The sequence below is a fragment of the Leiobunum rupestre genome, chromosome 6 (genome assembly GCF_980474605.1).
Source record: "Leiobunum rupestre chromosome 6, qqLeiRupe1.1.hap1, whole genome shotgun sequence".
Taxonomy (NCBI): domain Eukaryota; kingdom Metazoa; phylum Arthropoda; class Arachnida; order Opiliones; family Sclerosomatidae; genus Leiobunum; species Leiobunum rupestre.
In genome coordinates this window covers 10,093,548-10,115,472 of record NC_143389.1, presented here as the reverse complement: position 1 = coordinate 10,115,472, position 21,925 = coordinate 10,093,548, and the positions used below count along the sequence as shown (strand labels likewise).

General features: G+C 34.6%; 1 protein-coding gene across 1 annotated transcript; it reads right to left on the bottom strand.

Annotated features, from left to right (window-relative positions):
• Nucleotides 1–9,203: 9,203 nt before the first annotated feature.
• On the bottom strand, nt 9,204–13,760 carry LOC149939241 (sterile alpha motif domain-containing protein 3-like). Its single transcript, XM_090179074.1, has 7 exons — nt 13,716–13,760; nt 13,309–13,387; nt 10,194–10,321; nt 10,038–10,128; nt 9,736–9,912; nt 9,464–9,670; nt 9,204–9,329 (listed from the first exon to the last, which is right to left on the bottom strand). The coding sequence occupies exons 2-7, from the start codon at nt 13,327–13,329 to the stop codon at nt 9,204–9,206; spliced, it is 750 nt and encodes a 249-aa protein (XP_090035200.1). The 5' UTR covers nt 13,330–13,387; nt 13,716–13,760.
• Between the last annotated feature and the right edge of the window lie 8,165 nt (nt 13,761–21,925).

Genomic DNA, 21,925 nt, shown 5'->3' with positions numbered 1-21,925 from the left:
AAATCATATGAGGTATCTTATAATGAAATGGTTAGTAACACTAGCTTGATAGCTCCGTTCAAAAAGTATCTTTCTTTCTATATTATAAAATTTGTAAGTTATTTTCATGTTCCTGCAGCATTATTTTTAAATGAAAAGAAGGTCATTTCAAAATCATGCATTTCTTGTTTGATTTTTTATTTCAAGTGTCATTTTTTTACTAATTTTTAAGTTTTTGAAAAGGTTTTGTGTATAAAAATTTATCTAAATACGAATATTTGATTAAAGGTCCGTTGATGACGTTTGCTGTTGTCATTGATTTCATGAAAGACATAAAATTTTATTTTATTTATCAAAGCTTGTCTTGGTTTTGAAAATTGGGTTGCGTTACGGAACTGAGGTTACTCGTATGGAAACGTTATAGACGTTCGGCATTGGTTCCTATTCCAAAAAAAAAACTACCAAGGGGCCAACGGTGATTTTACAAATATAATTTTTAAAAAGTGCTTCGCCCTATTAGAGATAATATTTACTCATTTTTCCTTTTCCCCAAATAATTGCCAGACATTCCCTTACTGTAATAACCGCGTTCAGATTTATTTAGGGTTCTACTAGCGTACTAGACAACTCTAAGGTTTACCTCTACTTTTTGTTGTAGGACTGCGGCCAAACTAACGTTTGACGCGTCAGTGGATAAACTAAATGGTTGTAATAATAATAATAATATTAATAATAATAATAATTGGTGCAGTTGGTAAGTGCCTTATTAAAGAGTCGAAAGCCTCTTGTTCTACATTTCCCCATTTCCAGGTAACTCCATCGTGTGTTAGGTGATGTAAGGGTGCAATTATAGTCGCAAAATGTGGAATAAATTTTCCGCTATTGCCTTAAATATGTCTTCCGAATCAAAATTTTCATCTTCAAATAAATTACACTCACCTAAATTAAAGTTAATGCCGCTATTTAGGAAATGATGATACCAGCACCAACTCATTTCTTTTAAATTTATTACCATGCCTAACTCTGTCAGACTATCTAAACATATCTTACGGGTATATACTAAATTGTCTAAAACGATTGCTTCACACGTAACGGTTTCTTTGGTTTGCACTAATTTTTTATTTTCTTCTTTAAGTTTTAATTTGGAAATTGAAATTTGAAGTTTAAGTAATTTTAAGTTTTGGCAAAATTTACTATCTATTAATGTTAAAGAGCTACTAGAATCAATTAATGCGGTGGTTGGTATTCCACCAATTTTTATTTCTATTAATCATTTTTAGCACTACTATCGCTAGTAATATGAAGGCAATCTGCAGCAAAAGGACAATTTTTAATTCAAATTACTTGTTTCTTTGGGGGGTGGACAACCCCGATGCCCCCCCCCCGACGTTTTACAATATGGCCTTTCTCAACGCACTTAGAGCAAACGACTGTCAAACAATCGGATGACTCTTGCTCCTCTTTATTACAATGGCAGCATTTAATTTTAAAGTCATTTTCCGAGCTACTATAGGGAGTTTGGTTTTACATTTCTTACTACCGTTGCTATTAACAATTCTATTAGGGCTACTATTATTTAACCTGTTATTTTGAGAAAGGTCACGCGCTCCATTTCTGAAATTTGAGTTTGGTCTATGGTTGCCAGTACTTTGATAACTTTAGTTGGCACTAGTATTGTTATACCATGAACTCGTATTTTGAGCTAATTCAACCCACTGGGCAGCGGCTTAAACTTCACCTAGATGGTCTTATTCCCCCTTGACGGCTACAGGATCTCTCAAATAGGACAGCAAATTTCTAAAAATGTACTGGGCTTGGGAAACCAAACTTAACGGTGTATTTAACTGAAGAAAAATTCTTTCATGGCATCTACGTAATCCCTAACAGGTTAGTTGAATCTCTGTCTACGATCCAACAAATCTTCGTCATTTACGTGAAACACGTACTCTTTCTTTACTAATACTTCAAAATCTGAAAATTGAGGGGGTTTCGGCTCTAACGCCAGCCACCATTCCAACGCGGGGCTCAATAGCATTGCCGGGATCCAGTGCGATACAAAAGAAGCCTCCGGTACCCCCACACTAGCTAATATCTGTTTCGCCCTCAAGAGAAAATCCTTTACGCTTAGCCCAGAGAGTTTCCCGTTGAATTCGGGCAGGTTTATTTTCGGCATCCAACCGGGTGGTGGAGTACTCATAGCCATATGCGAGTGGCCCCTACTACGAGGGGGTAGCCAATTGGATAAAATTGTACACCAGATCTCTGATTTCCAAATATCCCTCAATTATTTCCAGTATTTCTCAAATATTTCCAATATTTCTCTGGATTTCTCGAGATTTCTAATATTTCCTATATTACTTGTGGAATTCTAGGAAATAATTATTTTGATTTCTTGCTAATTGTACACCATATTTCTTAAGTGGCTACCCCCTCGCCCTACTTTTTCCTACTTGAGACATGACCGGGTTTGATATGATATTTACACTGGTTGTTATGCCTTGCTGACCAAGTTGCGAACTATTGTAGAAGGTGGGTGGTCCTATATTTAACCTCTTCGAAATATTACTACTATATTGATGAACTTTGCCCAACATTTAGTGACGGTTGACTAACCAGATTTGATACTATAATTTTGCAATTATTTTGGTTGGACGTTAAACTTGCTAATTGGGCTTATTGAGTCTACAAATCTAATATTTGCTGTTGCATCGAGGCTATTAAACTGGTGGGTATGAGATGCATTCCCGTGGGGATTACACTAGATGTATTCAAATTTTGAGTGGTCGTAATTGGTAAGCAACTACAGGTGGATGTAACGACTATATTCGGAGAGTGCAATCCAGTACTAGTTACTGGTAATGAGGTTCCAGAAGTACCGGGAGGGGCTATTACTACTAATCCACCTCAAACATTAAATTTATGTTCGCAAAACAAAATTTGGTACCAATTGACAAATACATTTTTAATTAGGGGTGCGGATCTGAATTTATCGTTTAAATGAAAATCAACATTATTTATCTAATATTTTTATAAGTAATAGGCCTTTCTATAAAGTAACATTTGCCTTCTTGTTTAGATGTATCGAGCGCGTCACTCGTGACGTAGACGACACGTTCAACTATCATAGCCAATAGACGCTAGCATAAACTCTATATATGTCTTATTCAACTTGTTAAAAAGTTCCACGTGCGTCTTGATATTTTAGCGTAAACGGGCTCGAGCGATTTCGCGCGTGCTCCAATAAATAAAAAAATTCGCAAGCCTTTGACGCTAAAATATGAAAGAGCGCGTGGAACATTTTAACAAGTTGAAGTTGTTGAAGAAGACACGAATTAAATTTGGACGAGTCGCCCTTTTTATAAAGATCTAGCCTTCAAAACTGAACTGAACTCCTACGTATCTCGTGACGAAAGCGATACATGAAAACAAGTTCGGCAAGCGTAATGACTTTATAGAAAGGCTTATTAACACCAATAGTTTGTTTATTATTCCTTAAGATAAAATACTACGTTTATATTTTCTTAAGGTAAACTACAACGTATAGTTTTTTCGGAAGGTAAAATACTACAATGCGCCATTAATTTTTTGTTGCTTTACGTCCCAACCGTCTTATATTGTGAAGATTCTCAGGCCGGGTAAATTGAGAATTGTAAACGAGTTTGAAACATTCAACGACGTTAGTAGGGCAGCTGTAGTGCCGAGGGGAAAATTTAAGTAACTATCCATTTGAAAGTAAACGTATGTCCATCAAAGTATGCCAAATCTCTTTTATGATCTGTGTGAAAATGAGCGACTAAGCCTTAAGAGAAGTCGGGTAACTTTCGCAACCACAGCTCTTGCATAATATGAGGAAGTCATATTGATGGATATAAATATTTTTCACAATTTGCATTACAACAGATTGCTCAAGATTAAAGCACACACCAATTCAAGCTGTTCAGTTTTCCAGAGACTTTTAACATTCTGTGTTCTTTATATTTATCATGGTTTTACTTAGCTTATTTTCGTCAACCAAAACAGTCCCGACAAAAAAAGGTGGAAACCGGTACAAATTACCTTCCCCCGTGTAGCCTAAGGGCAAGGTGTAAATTTTTTATGATTTTTCTATCTGAAAAGGTAAGCTATCTCAATAAAGTCTGACTAACTTTTAACACCGGTACAATTTATTTGAGTACATTAGCTGGGACAAAACTCTCAATCAAAGTAAATTTTCGTGAAATATGTGTTTTATCCAAAATTATTTTATACGAGACCTAAAACTTTCGTTGCAGGTAAGCGTTTTCCAACAATAGAATCGCAGCGGCTGGCGTTCATTAACACGCAATCCCTGTAGGTTTCCGCATTGCCTTTCTTTCGTACATGTACGTGTCCGCAAATAATGACAATAAAAGGGTTATTGCATTAGTTCCTTTTCAAACATTTCATTTACTTCCGCATTTCAAAATAACTAAAGAGACTCGCCGTTTCGCTCTAATGGAACGGAATTTCTAAGTGTGTATTGGAGAAATTCTGCGTTTGCTCGTGCAGTCCCATTCACACTCAAGCAAAAAAGCTGAAATTCCTTCAAACCGGACCCTGAATATGAAGAGAATGATGTGCCATTTTGCAAATGTTTGAATTGCGTGGCTAGGCCTACTCCAGCTGAAAGGCTGTGTTGAACTAAGCGACTTTTTATTTTATTATGTATTTTAATTAGAAATATTGGATGCCTAACAGAAGTAGGTCGATTCAACGCATCAGTTTAAATAGATAAATGTTACAGCTTCAGATGGTTCTTCGTTTTGAATTTGGTGGCATTGTGTTCCAAGTAAGCAACAAATGCTACCGACATAAGGCATTTCAGCCGTATGTTGCTTGGCAGTATGGGTACCTATAGGAAAACATAATACGGAGACTTAAACCTAACACAAATGGCCGCTTTGAAGGTTACCAACCACAACTACCATTGAGAAAAATACCCCAGAATACCCCCAAAATATTGATTAAATGAAGCAATACAATAAACGGTGTTATGTATTTCTACATAAAATAATAAGTCAATAACAATAAAATTGATTCATCGGCACAGGCTATTTGACAAAATCTAGTAAATTTCGTTCTTTCATTTGCCAAAATGAATTTTTCCGGTTAACGTCTCTTCGCCATATTCTTAAAAAATGTCTTGGGGTATTTGGTGATTGAATCTTTCATTTTTCGCAGTTCTTCTTTGGCCTTTGTTAAAGCGATTGAATCTTCAGCAAAGCGGTAATTCTTTGGGGCTTTAATTGGCACCAATGTACACTCTGTTAAATAAGTCTGCGGCCGTTGGGATTTTGGCACTTATTTGCGATTATCTCGGTAGCCTCGAGCTTGGTTTCCACCAACGCGCGTCAAAAAACAACACTCAACCTTCAAACGTCTAAACGTTTTTACGCGAGACCAGAAAAATACCATTATGACGAGTAGAATGAATGTAAGGGCGAGACGCCGATCCCGGGGTCGGGGTCAGGGTTGGGTTCGGGATCGGGGTCCGGGATTTAAGGGGTGAAATGGGGGTAAAATCATCGAAAAGTCAATGTATTTATGATATTTCTCGCGACGATTTGTTTTTTCGTATATCAACATATTGTGTTCAGGCCAGCTTGTTCATATATCTAAGCTTATCGCGAGTGACACTTGAACGTATATCTTATCACGTTTTATCGTACGGAATAAGTTGAAATGATGTAAAAAGTGATAACCTGGGAGATAGCGCGCGTGCGCGGATTTCCCGGGGCGCGGATTACCCGGGGGGACGCGGTTAATTTGAATTTAAGAGTGTTTTGACGTCATGGAATATTCGTTGTTAAAATGACGTAGAATGGAAATATTTTTAAACTTCATTTTAATATCATTGTAGTACGCTTGGAACTTGACTCTATCTCACGAGAATTTCTTAAAACGAATATCTCGATCGCGTTTTATCGTACGAAATAAGTTGAAATTATGTAAGTTGTATGATACTTGATAACCTAGGCGGGAAGATAGTGTTCGCGCGCGCGTGCGCGGATTACCTGGGAGGCGCGGATTGCCCGGGGGCGCGGTTAATTTGAATTTTAAACATGGATTCCCTCTCCGAAATAATTCATGTAATCAAAATTGGACCGCAAGTTTTTTTCTTTTTAGGGGAATCTCTATGGGAGTTTAACATTACAATAAAGCTAATAGGTCCAGTTTGGGGTACTTTTGGTCCGAAATGGGGTACATAGGGCCGAAAATGGTGACTTTGGTCGTTTTAAGGGTACTGTTGGTCTATTTTGGTCCATTTTTGGGTACATCAGAAAAGCAGTTGGAAAAACGAAGAGCCTTATTTTTTTCCACCCATCCCCAAACTCCAAAAATTTATTGCTATAATTTATTTATCCCTTCCGTAGGTATAAATTAAGATAAAAACCACTTACCTATATTTTAATTACGGTAAATTAAAAATACTTAATTAATGTACTAAGTTACGTTTAAAAGAACCTTTTGTAACAATTCCAATATGTAAATATAGGTATAAGGATTGAAAAAATACTTAAAGTAAGTGGTTTTACTGATAAACTCTAAAGGAATTTAACTTTAAAGGGTATCTTAGATTATTGTTTTTAATTTTATTCAAGTTGAAAACGTATTAAGAGTCCTTCAAAGTACTATAAAAGGATTTTATTTACGAACTAAATTCATATTTTCTTCAAACTTTCAATTCGCTTTTATTACTATTTAAATACGGTAAAATATAATTCTTATACACAAATATAGTCAGAAAGATACTATAAAACACTAAAATTAAAATTAAATTAAATTTGTGTGGATAAGATTTGTAAATATCATTTTGAAACTAATAACTTTCACGCTTTATTTAAGTCAAGCCAATAAAAACAATTACCTATATTTTAAATACGGTAAAATATAAATACATTTCCGATATGTAAATAGGTAGAATAACACTATGAAAAGTTCCTTTTTCTACTTTTAATACGACAACACACAACTCTGATACGCAAATATATACAGAAAATATAAAAAAATTACTCTACGTTCGATACGTTAAAATACATTTCCGATACACAAATATAGATAAAGAAATACTATAAAATGTAAAAAGGTAGAAAAATACTACACATTAACCATTATGAATTTAAGCTTACAGCATCCTTCACGTATAGAGCATAACATATATGTTCGGAGTTAACTTGTTTCCTCGTTATCTTTATCGCATGTGTTTTAAATAGCGTATGGAATAAGTTAAGAATGTACTGAAATGGTGTATGTTTAAACCTCGTAGAATAAAGAGTAAAACATATGTTCAGAGTCGGCTTGATTACTAAAGCGAATAACACAGATACGTTTCCGGTGTAGTCACGTAGGAAGAAAAATACTACAACACTCTCTATACTCTACATTCAACACGTTAAAAAATACTTCCGAAATGCCAATATAGGTAGTAAAATAATACAAAATATCTATACTTTACCTTCAATACGTTAGATTACATTCCAATATGTAAATATAGGAGGAAAAATGCTACAAAAGCCTCTTTTCTTGGCGTTCAATATGTTAAAATAGTTTTCTAAAATACAAATGTAGGTAGTAAATACTACAAAATCTCTATACTCTACCTTCAATACGTTAAATTAAATTCCAATATGTAAATATAGGAGGAAATATACTACAAAAGCCTCTTTTCTTGTCGTTCAATATGTTCTAAATAACACTGTCAAGCGTTCCCATGGGAACGCTTCACGGTTCAATATGGCACCATTATCGTTCCATTGCGGAACCCTAGACGGTTCTGGATGGCACTGTCAACGGTTCCTATGGGAACGCTTCTAGGTTCTGCATGGCCCCATTAACGTTACATTCTGTAACCCTTTACGGTTCTAAATAACACCATTATCGTTCCATTGCGGAACCCTAGACGGTTCTGAATGGCACTGCCAAGGGTTCGTATGGGCACGCTACAACGTTCTGCTTGACACCATTAACGTTCCATTGTGTAACCCGTTACGGTTCTAAATAGCACTGTCAAGGGCCCGTAAGTTAATGATCTTCGGTTTTATATTCTCACCATAATGGGTTCGTTATTAAAGCCCTCGACGGTTCTATAGTCCAAAACGATTTGCTCCTTAGAAAATCTTTTAATTAACGACCTTATTACACTTTTTAATTTAAATTAAATACAGTATGTATACTAATAATGCAAATAACAATACAAATATTTACGAAAAGATTTTATTTTTAAGAATTGCCTTTTTCTATTGCTAATCTAATTTTTTAACAACATTGCAAACTGAAATCGAAATATTTTTAGAATCTAGGCCAAAAATTACTTTTTGGAAATATTCGAGAGTTTTCTTTAACTTCTTTGGATATTCTAGCTGAAATACGTAGTAGGCCGCGAAAAGACATATAATTCCTTTTCTTATGTTTGTAATATAAAAAACGTGGCTTTCAATTCTTAAAATGATATCCGATTTGAATACATCATCTTCAGAAAAAAAAAGCGTCGGTGTTGGATGTTTTTGTTCAGTCTAAATAAAAGATAATTTTCAAGGGTTAATCATTTAATGAAATTATTTACACTTTACGGGTTACATTTAGTTAAAACTTAGTGTCCGGAGTAAGTAAACTAAATCTTTTTAAAAAATATATATAAGATGTAAGCAGAGTCGATGAAATGACCAGCATTTTCTAGCCTATTTTAATTGTTGTCATTGAAATATAATTTTTACTGCGCTTGTGCGGTATTTTTTTATGTTATCACCAGTTTAGCAGAAAGTATTCTTCAGTCTAAAAATGAACTTGCCGGCGCAATTGCAAAAAATATACCAAAGATGAACAATTGTACAAAAGGCTTAAATAAATACTGGTATTTTAATTTCCTTACACTATTTTCTAAAAACACAAGTTTTTTTGACGCCTATCCCCAAAAAGCTTAAAAAAAATTTCAATTGAAGTAAAACTTTTAGAATTTTTTCAAACCATTAATTGACGTAAATAATTTTACGAAACAAATATTTACCTCATTGATGTACAAAAGATCAGAATCTTCCGAAAACAGAGTGCAAAAAAGCAAAATTGCCGCATCTACTTCTAGCTCAGTAAAATTAAAAACAAATTAATTTTGGATTCCAATCTTACCCGTGGTATTTATCTTACCATGAAACTCGCTTTGTAACTCAATATCTTTCTTCTTTTCCAATAATTCGAGAATTGCTTTGCTTTTAGATGATTTTTTTTTCGCTAATTCTAAAATTTTGTTTTTTTTTTTGAGTCATGTGACTTATAAAGGTGTGATTTATATCCAAGCCGTTTGATTTTCCACAAATTCGTGCGAGTTCCTCGATTAACTGTAAAATATTTTGTATAGTATAAAATATATTACGTTATGATATAAAATATATTTTATTATATAGAAGAAAATATATTATATATTATATTTTATACAGTCTTAATTATATTTAGATAAAAGCCACGTCTTTACTTCATTTTCCTTTGCTAAAGCTGGAAATTTTTCAAGAATTTCTGAAATATCTTTTTGGATTGAAAATTTTTGACGGAAATTGAACGTTTTAGTCATTTTTTCATTTACTAAACTTTGGTCAATTTTGCTGTGTTTTAACTCATTACACAAGAGTTTTAGGTGCTCTTTAATGCTGTTGTCGTCTTCCGCATGCGAAAGGTCTTGAAGCTGAAATTTATTTTATAATAATTTTATTGAGACATAAAGAGAAAAAAATATAATAGTCTATTTACATGTAATATTCTTGGTTTTGTGATTTGTTTTAACTCATTTTCTTTGGAAGTCGCTTTCTCTTTTCCTAGACTTCGGCATGAACCGAACTTCTTTTTCATTTCGATAACTTTCTTAAGTTTGGTCAAAGGCATCCGTTCGTGTCGAAATTTTTGTCTTATTGCCAAAACCCAATTAGCCTAATACAAATTAAAAATACATAAATATTGATTAGTTTATATTGGTCCGAAGAAAAAGATGTTTTATATCTTAGAAATATAAATAGATTTAAAATAGTATTTTTATGAGGAGTTAGTTAACTTACGTGTTTCGGCCTGAGTTTCGGGTCAGCCAGAAATGGATGTTTCGCCACCAATAACATTCCAATCTTTTGATATTCGTCTTTTGTTGGATACCTTCAAAAAATAAATATTAACATATTCTAATATTATCAGGCGGGTATTGAATCTATATAACTTACAATACGTGAGTTCTCATGTCTTCGTAAATGGCAGAGATAATTTTCCCACGGTACTTTTTTCCAAAAAGGGTCCTATCTTTGCTTCTAATCAATTGTTCAACTTCATTAGAGAAGTTCGGAATTGAGTACTTAAGGGGCAATTCCCCTTCGTCACGGTCCCGTAAGCCAGATTCCATATCTTCAGATACTTCGTTAGAATTTCTTTGGTGCGGTGAATTTAAATCTATGCCAACATCAATTTCCATAGTAGTTTCATCTCGTTCCGGCCTTTAGAATTGTGAATTGTATTATTAGTTTATAAGCTTAATTGTTTTAAATATGAGAAATGGATAGGAAAGGAAAATTGTTTGTCACACTTACTCGGCTGGCTTTTGCTCTGCCCCATCTTCGGTTGATGTTTGCTTTAGCCCAACGTGGTCTACTACTTGAACTTTCAGTTTCGATTTGTTTACTGGGAGGCTACCAGTTGTTTCTAGGTCAATCCAATCCGACCAACTTTCTTGGTAAATTTGCAAAAAAGATACATCTTTTTGGAACGTTGTTCCAATCTCGTTCATTAAATCTTTGATTGTCAAAGTAGAATTAACATTTATAATTTTCTTTCTCTCTTCACATGTTACGTGATATGTCATATAGCTATCAGCCATGCTATACAAAAATTTTAAAAACACAGATGTATCAGTCTTTTAAGCTTTGCAAAGCCAATGGTGCAATTTGACGTATTCCTCTCCTCCAGACTTAAATGAATGTATTGGGGGATGAAACATTTTTGCTGTACCCGGAGTCAAAAGCTCCCACGTATTTATATCTTTCACTGAATACGATGCCATATGCTGATTACAGCTGTGAGTTTGATATAATCTTACACAAAGTACCAACTCATTTTTTATTTTCAAAACGTATAAAATTTTGTAAAATATTGGAATATTCTCAGCTTCGATAAGATCGAAAATAAAAAAAAAGTCTTTTGCATATTTAACGCTATTTTTAATTAACGATTTGGTTTCCATTATAACATCCGTGTCGACTAAACTAAAACGATCTACTATACAATCTCTTAAACCACTCGGTAACTCTTTTATATCAATTTCTTTACATTTGCCCTCATCATTATCATTTTCGAAACATTGGCTACCACTTTGTAACCAACATAATAATTTTTGATGTCGATTAGCAATTGTTTTGGCAATATTTTTAAAATTTCTAGCTTTGAAAGCCATATTTTTGAAATATTGGTGTTTAGCTTCATATCGCATACACCAGTGTCTAATTAAAGGTCCGTATTCCTCTATTAACCGAGGATAATGGATAAGATAGTGAACCTTAGTAATAAAACTAGTGGGAGATAGTTCTTGAAGTGCCTCGCAAAAATCAGAAATTTGGTATTTTAAATAAGAAAGCCAATGTTTTGAAATAGCCGGCGCTGTAACAATCTGAACTATTTCAGTCAATAATATTATAAGCTGCCAATGTTTATTTTCAGAAAGAACAATATCTCCTAAAATCATTGGAAAAATATAAAAGAGGCATTTTTTTGTGAAGCACTTCCGCATATTTTTCCCGCTGCTGTTAAAACTCTATTGCTAATTAGTACGGGTTTATTTCCTCTCTCAAGTTCACCATAGTGAAAAGATTCAATTTTAGAATTAAGATAGTCTAAAGAAAAAAGTCCACTTTTTACAAACTCTGTTATTACCAATTTCATAATTTTGGGAATTACGCCTTCAAATAGGTCATGCATTAAGTCGGGGGGAAATGACTCGGTAAATTTGAAGTGAGGTATAGATATAAATGGGCAATCTCTAACAACACCGTATATTTTTGCATTGTCTGAGTTTTTTTTTACTTCCGCTACGTGGTATTTATGCACAGCTTCAGTTCTTAAGATAAAGCTATCCTCGCTAAATTCCGTAGAAATTTGCTCTTTGGTTGCCATACAAATACGACAAATTCTTCCGCTCGAAAAATGTTTTGTTAAACCACCGAAACAGTGAGCCGAAAGGTTGTCGGCACATATTGTTGTTATTGAACCCCTAACAACTTTTCGGTGTTTCTCAATGAAAATTCCCTCGGATTGCAACATTTTTAAGTCATTTATAACTGGCTCTAAAATTTTGTCATAGCCGTACTTTAAGACATGCGTGTATTTAAAAGCGCTAAGCAAGAAGATTTGGCTGAGTTTGCTTCGACGATAGACTTTGACATTGCCAATTGTAAAATATAATAACGTAATTTTGTTTAAACCTCTCTTTCCACCTAATGGGTTACAAAGCTCCACTTCGTCCAAGTACAATTGAATCCGTAACATAACGTCTTTTATGGGGTTATATAAAAAACTCTTTCTTTTAAAAACCTCGCCATCACTAAAATCACTTAAAACATCTGTATTCAAAACCTTTTCCTTGTTTAATCTAGCTTTATCTTCCATAATATCTTGCCAAATGTCATCGTGATTTAATAACATTTTTATAACTTTTCCTATTGGTACCATTACAGTTGTATCTTTAATTTCTCTTTTTTTAATTTTTCTGACCCCTAAGACAAATTCTTCTGGCTCAACTAGATTCAGTGATTTTTTACAATACGCGTTAAGTACGTGCTCACTTTTAATTATACTAGTTACTGAAGTTGCAAGATGAGGATTTTCAATAATGTTTTATCTAGGTAGCTCTAAGCAGCTTTCTAAAATCCCGCTTAGGTCATTAGCTATATTCTGGGCAACAGAAGAAGGAAGTTGATGCTGCTCTCTAATTTTTAATAGAAATAACACGACGTTTTTTCTAAGCTTGTCTATGTCGAGTGCATCTTCGTGGCTAACTTCTTCGTTTTGTAAACTATTATTATCAAACCCATCAAAGCTAAAGTCATCTACGCTAATCTCAGGGGTTGGGGAAACGAGATTGGCAACGATATCTGATCTAGCATTGTCTTTTAAATGAATTGGATGTTTTCTATATAAGTGCTTCCTGAAGGATTCGATATTTTTAAATGTATAAGCACATTGCGGAACAGGACAGGTAACGCTAAATCCGGGCTGCGGCCAGTGCAAAATTTTCATGTGAGAGAAAAGTTTGAGCAAATAAGTTCTTTCCGTTTTGCAAATAGAACAAATGTAATTTAATGGGAGTGGGTCCATTGTTTTCAAATTGTAAACTGATAGAGAACTGCGTTGCCCTCACATGCTCTTTATAACCCTGTAATGAAGTCAAAACAAAGAAATTGAAACGTTACACTTTCAGAGAGATAGTTTAATCGCGATTTAATCAGTATACTCTTGTTTTAATCAACTTAATTGTGGGTTAATAACTAAAACGTGATTTTGTCGGATTTAATCGATCGAGAATGCAAACTTTAACATGGGAGTGAACGGCCCCTCGGGAAAAATACTGTACCAAATTCATAAAAAAATATTACATCATCTGATAAAAAATGAAGAGCGAACTTGAGAGGATGTAAAGAGATTTCAGTAAAACTATTAGTGAGAGTAAATTGTTTAAAAATTGCATAAAGCTCTTTTATTACGTTTAAAATTCCCAAATATTAGTTTAGTCTGGCACTCAGTCAAAGATATTTTAGTACAAAAGCGTTAGTCCTTGGAGAGAATACACAAACACGAAAAAACGTAAACCATACTTAAAGCAAAGGATAAAGTAAGTCGACAAATATATTTTATTAGCTAAGTTATATCATACTTTTTAAAGATATTGAAATGATAACGAAGCGCGGAATTATTTAAGCGACTAAATAAAATATTGCTTAATTTTAAATTACAGTTGAAATGTAAACTTGTCGAATGACTTACGTATCCTTTTAAAAACCGATTTAAAATTATCTAATTTTAAATCTTAACTTACTGTATGACTTAAGTTTGTGATATATGAAGACCCATTGGTTTAAAAACGCAAATAATAGTTTATAGTCTTAGTCGATAGCTACGCCGCAAAATTTTCGTTTTGAAACGAAAACATTTGAGAGAGTTGGCCGTTTTCGGGGTATCGAAATCTGGCAGCATTGCCTATCTTCCAGCCTGTATCTCCATACCGAAAATGGCCGATGATTACGCCGCCGAAAATATTTTACTAAACAGATCGGCGGCGTTTTTGACCGTTATTTTGAATTATCGACTAAGACTAAAGCTAAACTCAAAAATCAACCATTATGAATTTGTAATTAAAGTACTGTTTATTTACGGTTAAATTCTGAAATAAGTTAAAATATTTTAAGCATAATTAAAGACATTTAGTTACAACTTTTCTATAAAATTTTAGAAATAAAGTAAAAATCTAAATATATTACAAATTAAAATGTGCGCTTTTTATTTTTTTAATGGGTTTTCAAATATAATACCAATGAACTTAGATTATACTTAAGATTACTTACTTTTTAGACAAAAATGAAAGTTGTTAAACAAATAAGACTCCAATTATCGGATTCTTCAATTCGAAATTATCCCTCGTGGTGGACGTGGTATATTCCTGCACTCTATACCGATTACCGTGACGAAATAATATACTACCGAATTACAAGCCGCGAAGGGTAGAAAGTGAGTGACCGTTGGTAAACGGCCGTGTCCTATACAGTTAAGCGCTAAACTATTTTCCTAGAAAACGGGAAATTCCTTTGCGCCCTCCCGGGGTCTCTCCATATACTGTGTTGGTGGGGGGGGGGGGCAACCCGTTTCGAGATGTTTGACTGGGCAAGGAATGAGCGACCAGTGGTGTTGCAATTTGGAAAAACCACGTCGTTTCCCTTAAAATATTATCAGTTTCGGACAGCCTGGCCGTTTGGGGAGGCTTAGCTCCCGCCAGAGATATTGAGATGGACGCGTCCATGCTCCATCCCATTTTCCTGACCTATGACGTCGTCATTGTTATTTTTCTAGGGAATTTACGCTCGAGAATTTACAATATTTTTCTTTGGAGCTTATGCTGAAAAAGGTGGGGGGGGGGGGGGGGGGGGGTGATATGTTACATTTAAATTTTATAAGGGTAGTTATTATTTATTAATTTTCGTTTTAAGGTTGTTATTCTAATTCTAATACTTAATTTAGTTATTTAATATATAGGTTTGTAAATATCAGAAAATTTAACATGAATTTTGATATTAGTAAAAAGCATTTTATACTTCCTTTTTCCCGCTAGTTTTAATGAAATCTAAAAATTAAAAGTAATGCCATTGAAGTTAATGAAATTTAAAATTAGTGCTATTTATATTATTATGTATTGCTTCTTAATTTCTTAAATAAGTTACTAAATTGTAATTTTTTGTTAAAACGAGGCTAAAGTTTAATTTGTGCTGAGTCGAACAATAAAATGTTTTATTTAGTACAAAATGAAACGTAATATACAAAACTTAAAAATCTTAGTAGAACTAATATATTTCGTTATCTTTCTATTGAGAACAGAAAAAAGCAATTTAATATCGCCACCTAGAGAATGTTTAATGTTACATTTAAAGTTATTTAAAATTAAAGTATTTTTATTACTGAGTATAGGTATTTTTTTTTTATAAAATGCGTTACTCAGTTTAAAATTTATTTATTTTTAAAAATTGTTATGAAAGACAAACTTATTTAGGTTCCTATAAAACCCCAATTGTTTTATCATGAACCCTGACGTCAAGTAAGTAATCGTAACGTTCTACTAAAAACCCCGAGGCTGAATTATAAAACCATAAGTTCAATGTCAAACCCACGGATTTAAAAATAAACCTTTTACGTTCTGAAATGAACCCTTGGTCTAAAGAAACGGCAAAATGTTCTGTGTTGAACCCGGGGACTCAAGAAAGAACCCATATATGTTCCATAAAAAACCCCAATGTTCTATTACAAACCTACAAGTTCTGTGTAACACCCAAAGGTTCTATAATAAACGCTTAGGTTCTACATCTATCCCAGAGATTCAACTTAGAACCATTCAAATCACTAAGAACCGCAATAGTTCCACAAAGAACGGTGGAGTTCTAAAAAAAACCCATTACGAACCCTTTTTTCTAAGAGTGTTCCAAGGTCTTTCCGGTAGTGTTCTCAGCTGGTAAGAGGTCATGTTTAGAAATTAAACTTCGTAGTTTTTAAGCATAATGCTAAACTCTGATGTTTAATAAGTGTATATTGCGTTACGAATTTATGTATATTTCGCGTTGTCTATATATTTCGTTTAATTTGGTTTTCTATTTTTCTAAAAAAAATAATATTTGTTAACCACCGTTATATTAATAGTGTTAACTACAATATGGACCGGGTTCTTATATCATCTCATAATTTTAAGTTATTGGTAATTAAGACTAATTAAATAACACTAATGATTACAGGAAGTTTTATTTGCTCGAAAAAGTGAATTATTTTCAAACACTATGTTTTCTAGAAAGTTCAAATTTCTACTGTACATTATATGTGTCAGGGGACACGTTCTACCAAAATTGCATCTAAATCGAAAAATATTGTCACGTTTTTTGAAAATTTAATTTTTAACCGCTAGGTGCTATAAGAAAATTGTCAATAAGAAACTTGTAGAGCGTCACCGAAAACGTACAAATAGCGTTGGCGCGAAAAAAATAGACGTCTTTCTCACTGAAAAAATACGACTTGAAAAAGTGACAAGTTGGGCAAGCTAAAATAACTTTTTTTGAATTCCATTGGGAGAATAGTGTAACTGTATGAAAGTCAGAAGGAGCACCGTGACAAAAGGGATTAAAGCATGTTATTTTCAATGGAAATAATTCCAAATCATGTTGTCAAAAACGTTTTCGGTTGCCATGGCAAAACGAAAGCCCGTCGCAACTTTTCCCTCGCAGGTTTTTCAAGTTACATGGAGGTGTACATTATACTCGACTTTGAGCAAAATCGGTGATTATCACCTTGGGTCGTCTCCTTGTCAATGGAACCTTCCCGTACAGCTCCAAAATTAGCAGGAAAAGACTTAAATCCAACAAACTTTCAAAAAATGTCTGTTAAACGTGCATGTAATGTATTTAGCAACGCAGTTGGAATGGGTATCTATATGTACACCCTATCTAAATATATGGAAAAAGAATGCTTGGCTACAGACAATTTTGTCAAAGAAATTGATAGATTATTTGACATTTTTAACTCAACCACTTTGAAAACAGACAAACCAACAAGGAAACCCCTTGTAAAAGACTCTCCAAGCTTAAAATTTTTTAAAGAAAAATTTTCTTATTTTAAAATGGTCAAAGTTATTGACTGTAAGAGGGAACCACCGTGCATTACGGGCTGGAGGATTGCCATATCATGTTTAATACAAATGAGTTCAGACTTATTTGACAATAACCAACTGAAATACATTAAAACATCGTATCTAAATCAAGATGTTCTTGAAAATTATTTTTCAAAAGCTAGATCTTTGACTGGTAGTAATGATAATCCCACATGCCAGAAATTTAGGTTTACTTTCCGTGAGCTTTTATGCTCGTCATTGTTTTCCAAATCTGACAAGTCGAATTGCAAGTAGAGACCTGCGCCGATCTGATATGGGTCGGCGGCGGCGTTTGACCCAAAATATACCGGCGGCGGCATTAGTATAAATTTTAGAGCTAATTATTGTTGCGACAGTTTAAAAAACACATGACCAGAAGGGCAAGGGCAAATACCAACTCGTACTATTTCTTCCATGGACTAATTAATGTACTTCGCACAGGGACGCCCTGTTCCCGAATATTTGCTTCGGGCGATTGTTAAATGTGCGATCTGGCGGCGGAGTTAGGAACTAACTAACTAATGATAACCGGGGAAGAAGTAAAAGGGGTGAGGGGAAGGAAAAAGCAAATGTAGCTCAGCAGCTGGAAAACACGTGGGACTGGCTCAATTTGTAAAACGTTTGTTTTAATGTTTTAAAATACATTAATTCGTCCATTGTCCTTCCGAGGTAGGCCACTGGCCTGACGTCAAACGACAACCGAAATTATTCGCAGTTATGCCGGGTCGAAATTCGGTTGAGGGCTCGATATTGGCTTTTTATTTTTTTGGTCGTGCTCCACGATAACGCTCTGCAGTGGCGTAGACAAGGAGGGTTCGATGTCAACCCGCTGGGCCTACCTTGAGTATACTAAATTGACACCCCATTCTCGACACCTCTCTTAATATTAACATTCTTGGACCCCCTTTGACGAATTTCTGCCTACGCCACAGACGCTCTGAGCCTTCCAATCAGAAATAAATCCGAGTTACCTCCGCTTTAATAAAATCAAACAATACTGCAATCTCATTGGTTCTTAAAAATAACGTTTTTCGACGCGATTAACGCTACCTCAACGTGTCCGTCGATAGTCTCGACATATTAACTCTCCCTGAGTATAAATAAATATATTCTTGGTATTATGATGTGATTTTATGGACGTATTGGACGTCTAAAATGCAGTATATCAAACGCTTCATTTATTGAATTTAAAGTAAAAAATTATTATCAGTCTCGGATTGTCCATAGAGGTAACCTGCCCGATGGCGTGGATCCCATGGACCGTTCATGAAGTGGGCCTCCATAAACCTGGTACCGTATGGTTGTTAAAGCTGGGACCCTTAGTCTCCTCTCCTAGCAAAAAATATATTAGACCCAATCCGCCACTGATTATTATATTGCAATTTTAGAAAACATATCGATAAACCAAGCAACATTTAAATTTAAAGATAATTAAAATATGGATAAGCCTTGGTTATATTAGTGACTCTCTCTATAGCCAAGATAGCAAAGCTGGAATCTATTGACGCTAAGTGAAAATGCTATTACTCTGCGTCGACCGAAATCCAAAAACCAAAATTTTACGTTCGACGTCGTGTTCAAATGTAGTTATTTTCGCGTAAATGAAAACCAAGCTTAATATACCAAGAATGTATTTATTTATACTCAGGGAGAACGAATATGTCGAGACTATCGACGGACACGTTGAGGCCCTAACCCGTCACGCTAAGGGGGGGGGGGGAGGAAAAAAGGAGGCGGTCTTATTTTTTGCGTCCTCGCAGCAGCGTTAATCGCGTCGAAAAACGTTATTTTTAAGAACCAATGAGATTGCAGTATTATTTGATTTTATTAAAGCGGAGGAGCATACCGGGGGCCCCAACGGGTGGAATTGGAGAAACGCCAAAAATAATCTCGACATATTCATTCTCCCTGAGAATAAATAAATACATTCTTGATATACCAAAAAAAGTGTATACAGAAAAAAAAAGGAAACGGCGGCGCGCCGTTTCTTGTATCAGCAGCCGATTTTCGAACAATCGGCGGCGGCGCGATCTGCGCGTTCAAAATTATCGGCGGTGGCGGCGTTTATCGGCGGCGCAAGCCTCTAATTGCAAGGAAGTAGACGAACAATATGTAGTCAAGTTAACTGAACTTATGTATTCTCATTTAAAAACCCTTTGGATAAAATAGATATAAGTGATCTTGATCTACCTAGATCAATTGATTACCTTCCACATGTACATAAAAATGTCTAAACTAATGTTGCTGGGTACATTGGAAAAAAATTATGGAGGTACACAAAGGCTGTATAAACTGTAAAAAAGCAATGTCGAATGAAACAACTAGAATGGAAAGTGACACAGAGACCCTGATAATTTTACGAACATATGTTAATGATTCTGAAAAAGAATGCGGCAACCTAAACATGCCAACAACAGAATTTTCAAATGGGATTATGAGACTGGGTAAATATTTTGATCAACTTTTTACACGAACAATGCATAAAACCCACTTGATGGCAAAACTGGCTTACAAATTAAAAGAAATCAAATTACCAAATCAAATGTGTAAAGAAATTCAAACCAAAGTGCTTAAGTGTTTCATAACATTTCGTATTTATCGTACTCTCTCATCATTAAATCAAGAACACATGGAAACTAAAACAGCTATGAGAAGAAGTGAGGGTCAAGACAGGAGCGAAAGAAAAAATCGGAAACTTGCAGAAGTACTACACATTTAAGCTGAACAACTTATAATATAATGAAATTCATATAATTTCTAAATAGAAACATTCACAAATATTTTAACTTTTTACTAGTTTTAAAATTTATTTTTCAAACTGATACAATAAGTGGTATTATTCTGTTATCAATAAATACCCAATTGAATTTAACATAAATGATGTCTAATAATAATAATAATAATCAGCTAGGCTAATACCCAAGGCACCACCTTAGGCCTAAGTCATCATGCGACTTTTGAAGCCCTTAATTCAGGTGGCCGGGTTACAATGCGTAGGAGGGTGGTGGCAAGCCCTGCATGCCACGAGATCGAGCCAACACCTCCCTACACTAACTATTACCGTTAACCTAGACAAGTTTTTATGGAAGGGGAAACCGAAGAACTCGGGGGAAAACCCCTTTAACCAGTGGGGAGAGAACTTGCAAACTCAACGCAGAAGGAGTTGTTCCGAGTTTTCACCCAGTGCCACAACCTGGGATCGAACGCGGCTCCTCTTACTGCGAGGCGAAAGTGCTAACCACTGAGAAAAACTAGATCAATTTTGTAGATCAAGCAATACTAGTATTACCACGTGGTGCTTTAAGTTTGTAGATTTTATAACTGGGGATGAAATAAATTTAATTGAAATGGGCTAAGTGAGTGTAAAATAAATGGATTAACATGGAATGAAAAAATGCTGGTCAGACTTATCAGTTACAAACTGAATAACTAAAAAAAGGTTTCGGCCAAGGTGAAAAATAGGCCCCCCCTTTTAGTTTTCTTTTTTTTACGATTTATTGATACTATTTTTTACGCTGAATTTAATGGTGTATTAATTATTATCCGCAAACGTATATAAAAAGTTATCTGGAATTTCAGATTTCACTGGCTGTCCTATACTTCTGCCCCCCGAGATAGAGTAGAACACATGAAAACAAACTTTCATTTTGGTCTACACTAATCAAAAAAGAGAAAATGTAGGTGTATTAGATCTCGGGAGTCGGGAAAAGTTTAAATTAAATATTAAACACAATTATACATATTGAAATTATATGTACCTCAATTAATTTCGTTTTCCGCATTATACACGTGCCGTTTTTGAACATTTTCTTTATTTAGTCCAAAGTAGGCGACTATCGGAATATATCGTAGGTGTCCTAGGTTTTGGCTTAAAAAACTTGCAAGTTAGAGTAGGTTAATATTTGTTTTAACAATACTAGGTGCGTTAGGCTAGGTATTGTCCTCTATAGGTTGCGTTGTAGAAGGCCCATCGTGATAGTAAGAATGGGTTTGGGTTGGCGCCGCGCGCCCCTATTGCTCGATCGCAGCGAGTGCGTGCCACCATCAGGCGCCAATACGGGGAACACTTGAATACTCGGTGCATCAGGCTAGGTACTGCCGTTGTAGTGAAACGGCTGAGGGACGATGCTAAATTTCGTGGAAAAAGTTCTTATATACATATGAAATCACGCCAAGGAACTATAAGGTACTACAATCAAAAACTAATTTTAGACCAAAAACCTAGGTAACCTACGAAATCTCCCGATAGTCGTCTACTTAAATAAATAAAATGCTAAAAAAAAGGCACGTGCATAACGTGTTTCAAGTGGTCAAAACGCAGAAAACGAAATTGATTGAGTAACATATCATTTAAATATTTAGTTAACCACCGAACCCCTTATTTATAAGAGTAAAGTATAATCTACACACTCATTTCTACGTCATGTAATCTACTACAACTACAAATTTCTTTTACAGTATTACTCCTTGGTACACACCAAAAATAAATTTTGATTTCACGTGTCCTGCTCTATCTCG

What these genes read in the sequence shown, in the direction of transcription:
- LOC149939241 (XM_090179074.1), bottom strand. Translation starts at nt 13,329, where the DNA reads ATGGACCCACTCCCATTAAAT. An exon ending in CAAAACCAAGAATATTACAT is followed by an intron (nt 9,671 to 9,735) that starts GTAAATAGACTA and finishes AATAAATTTCAG; the next exon opens with CTTCAAGACCTTTCGCATGC. An exon ending in CTTTAGCAAAGGAAAATGAA is followed by an intron (nt 9,330 to 9,463) that starts GTAAAGACGTGG and finishes AATATTTTACAG; the next exon opens with TTAATCGAGGAACTCGCACG.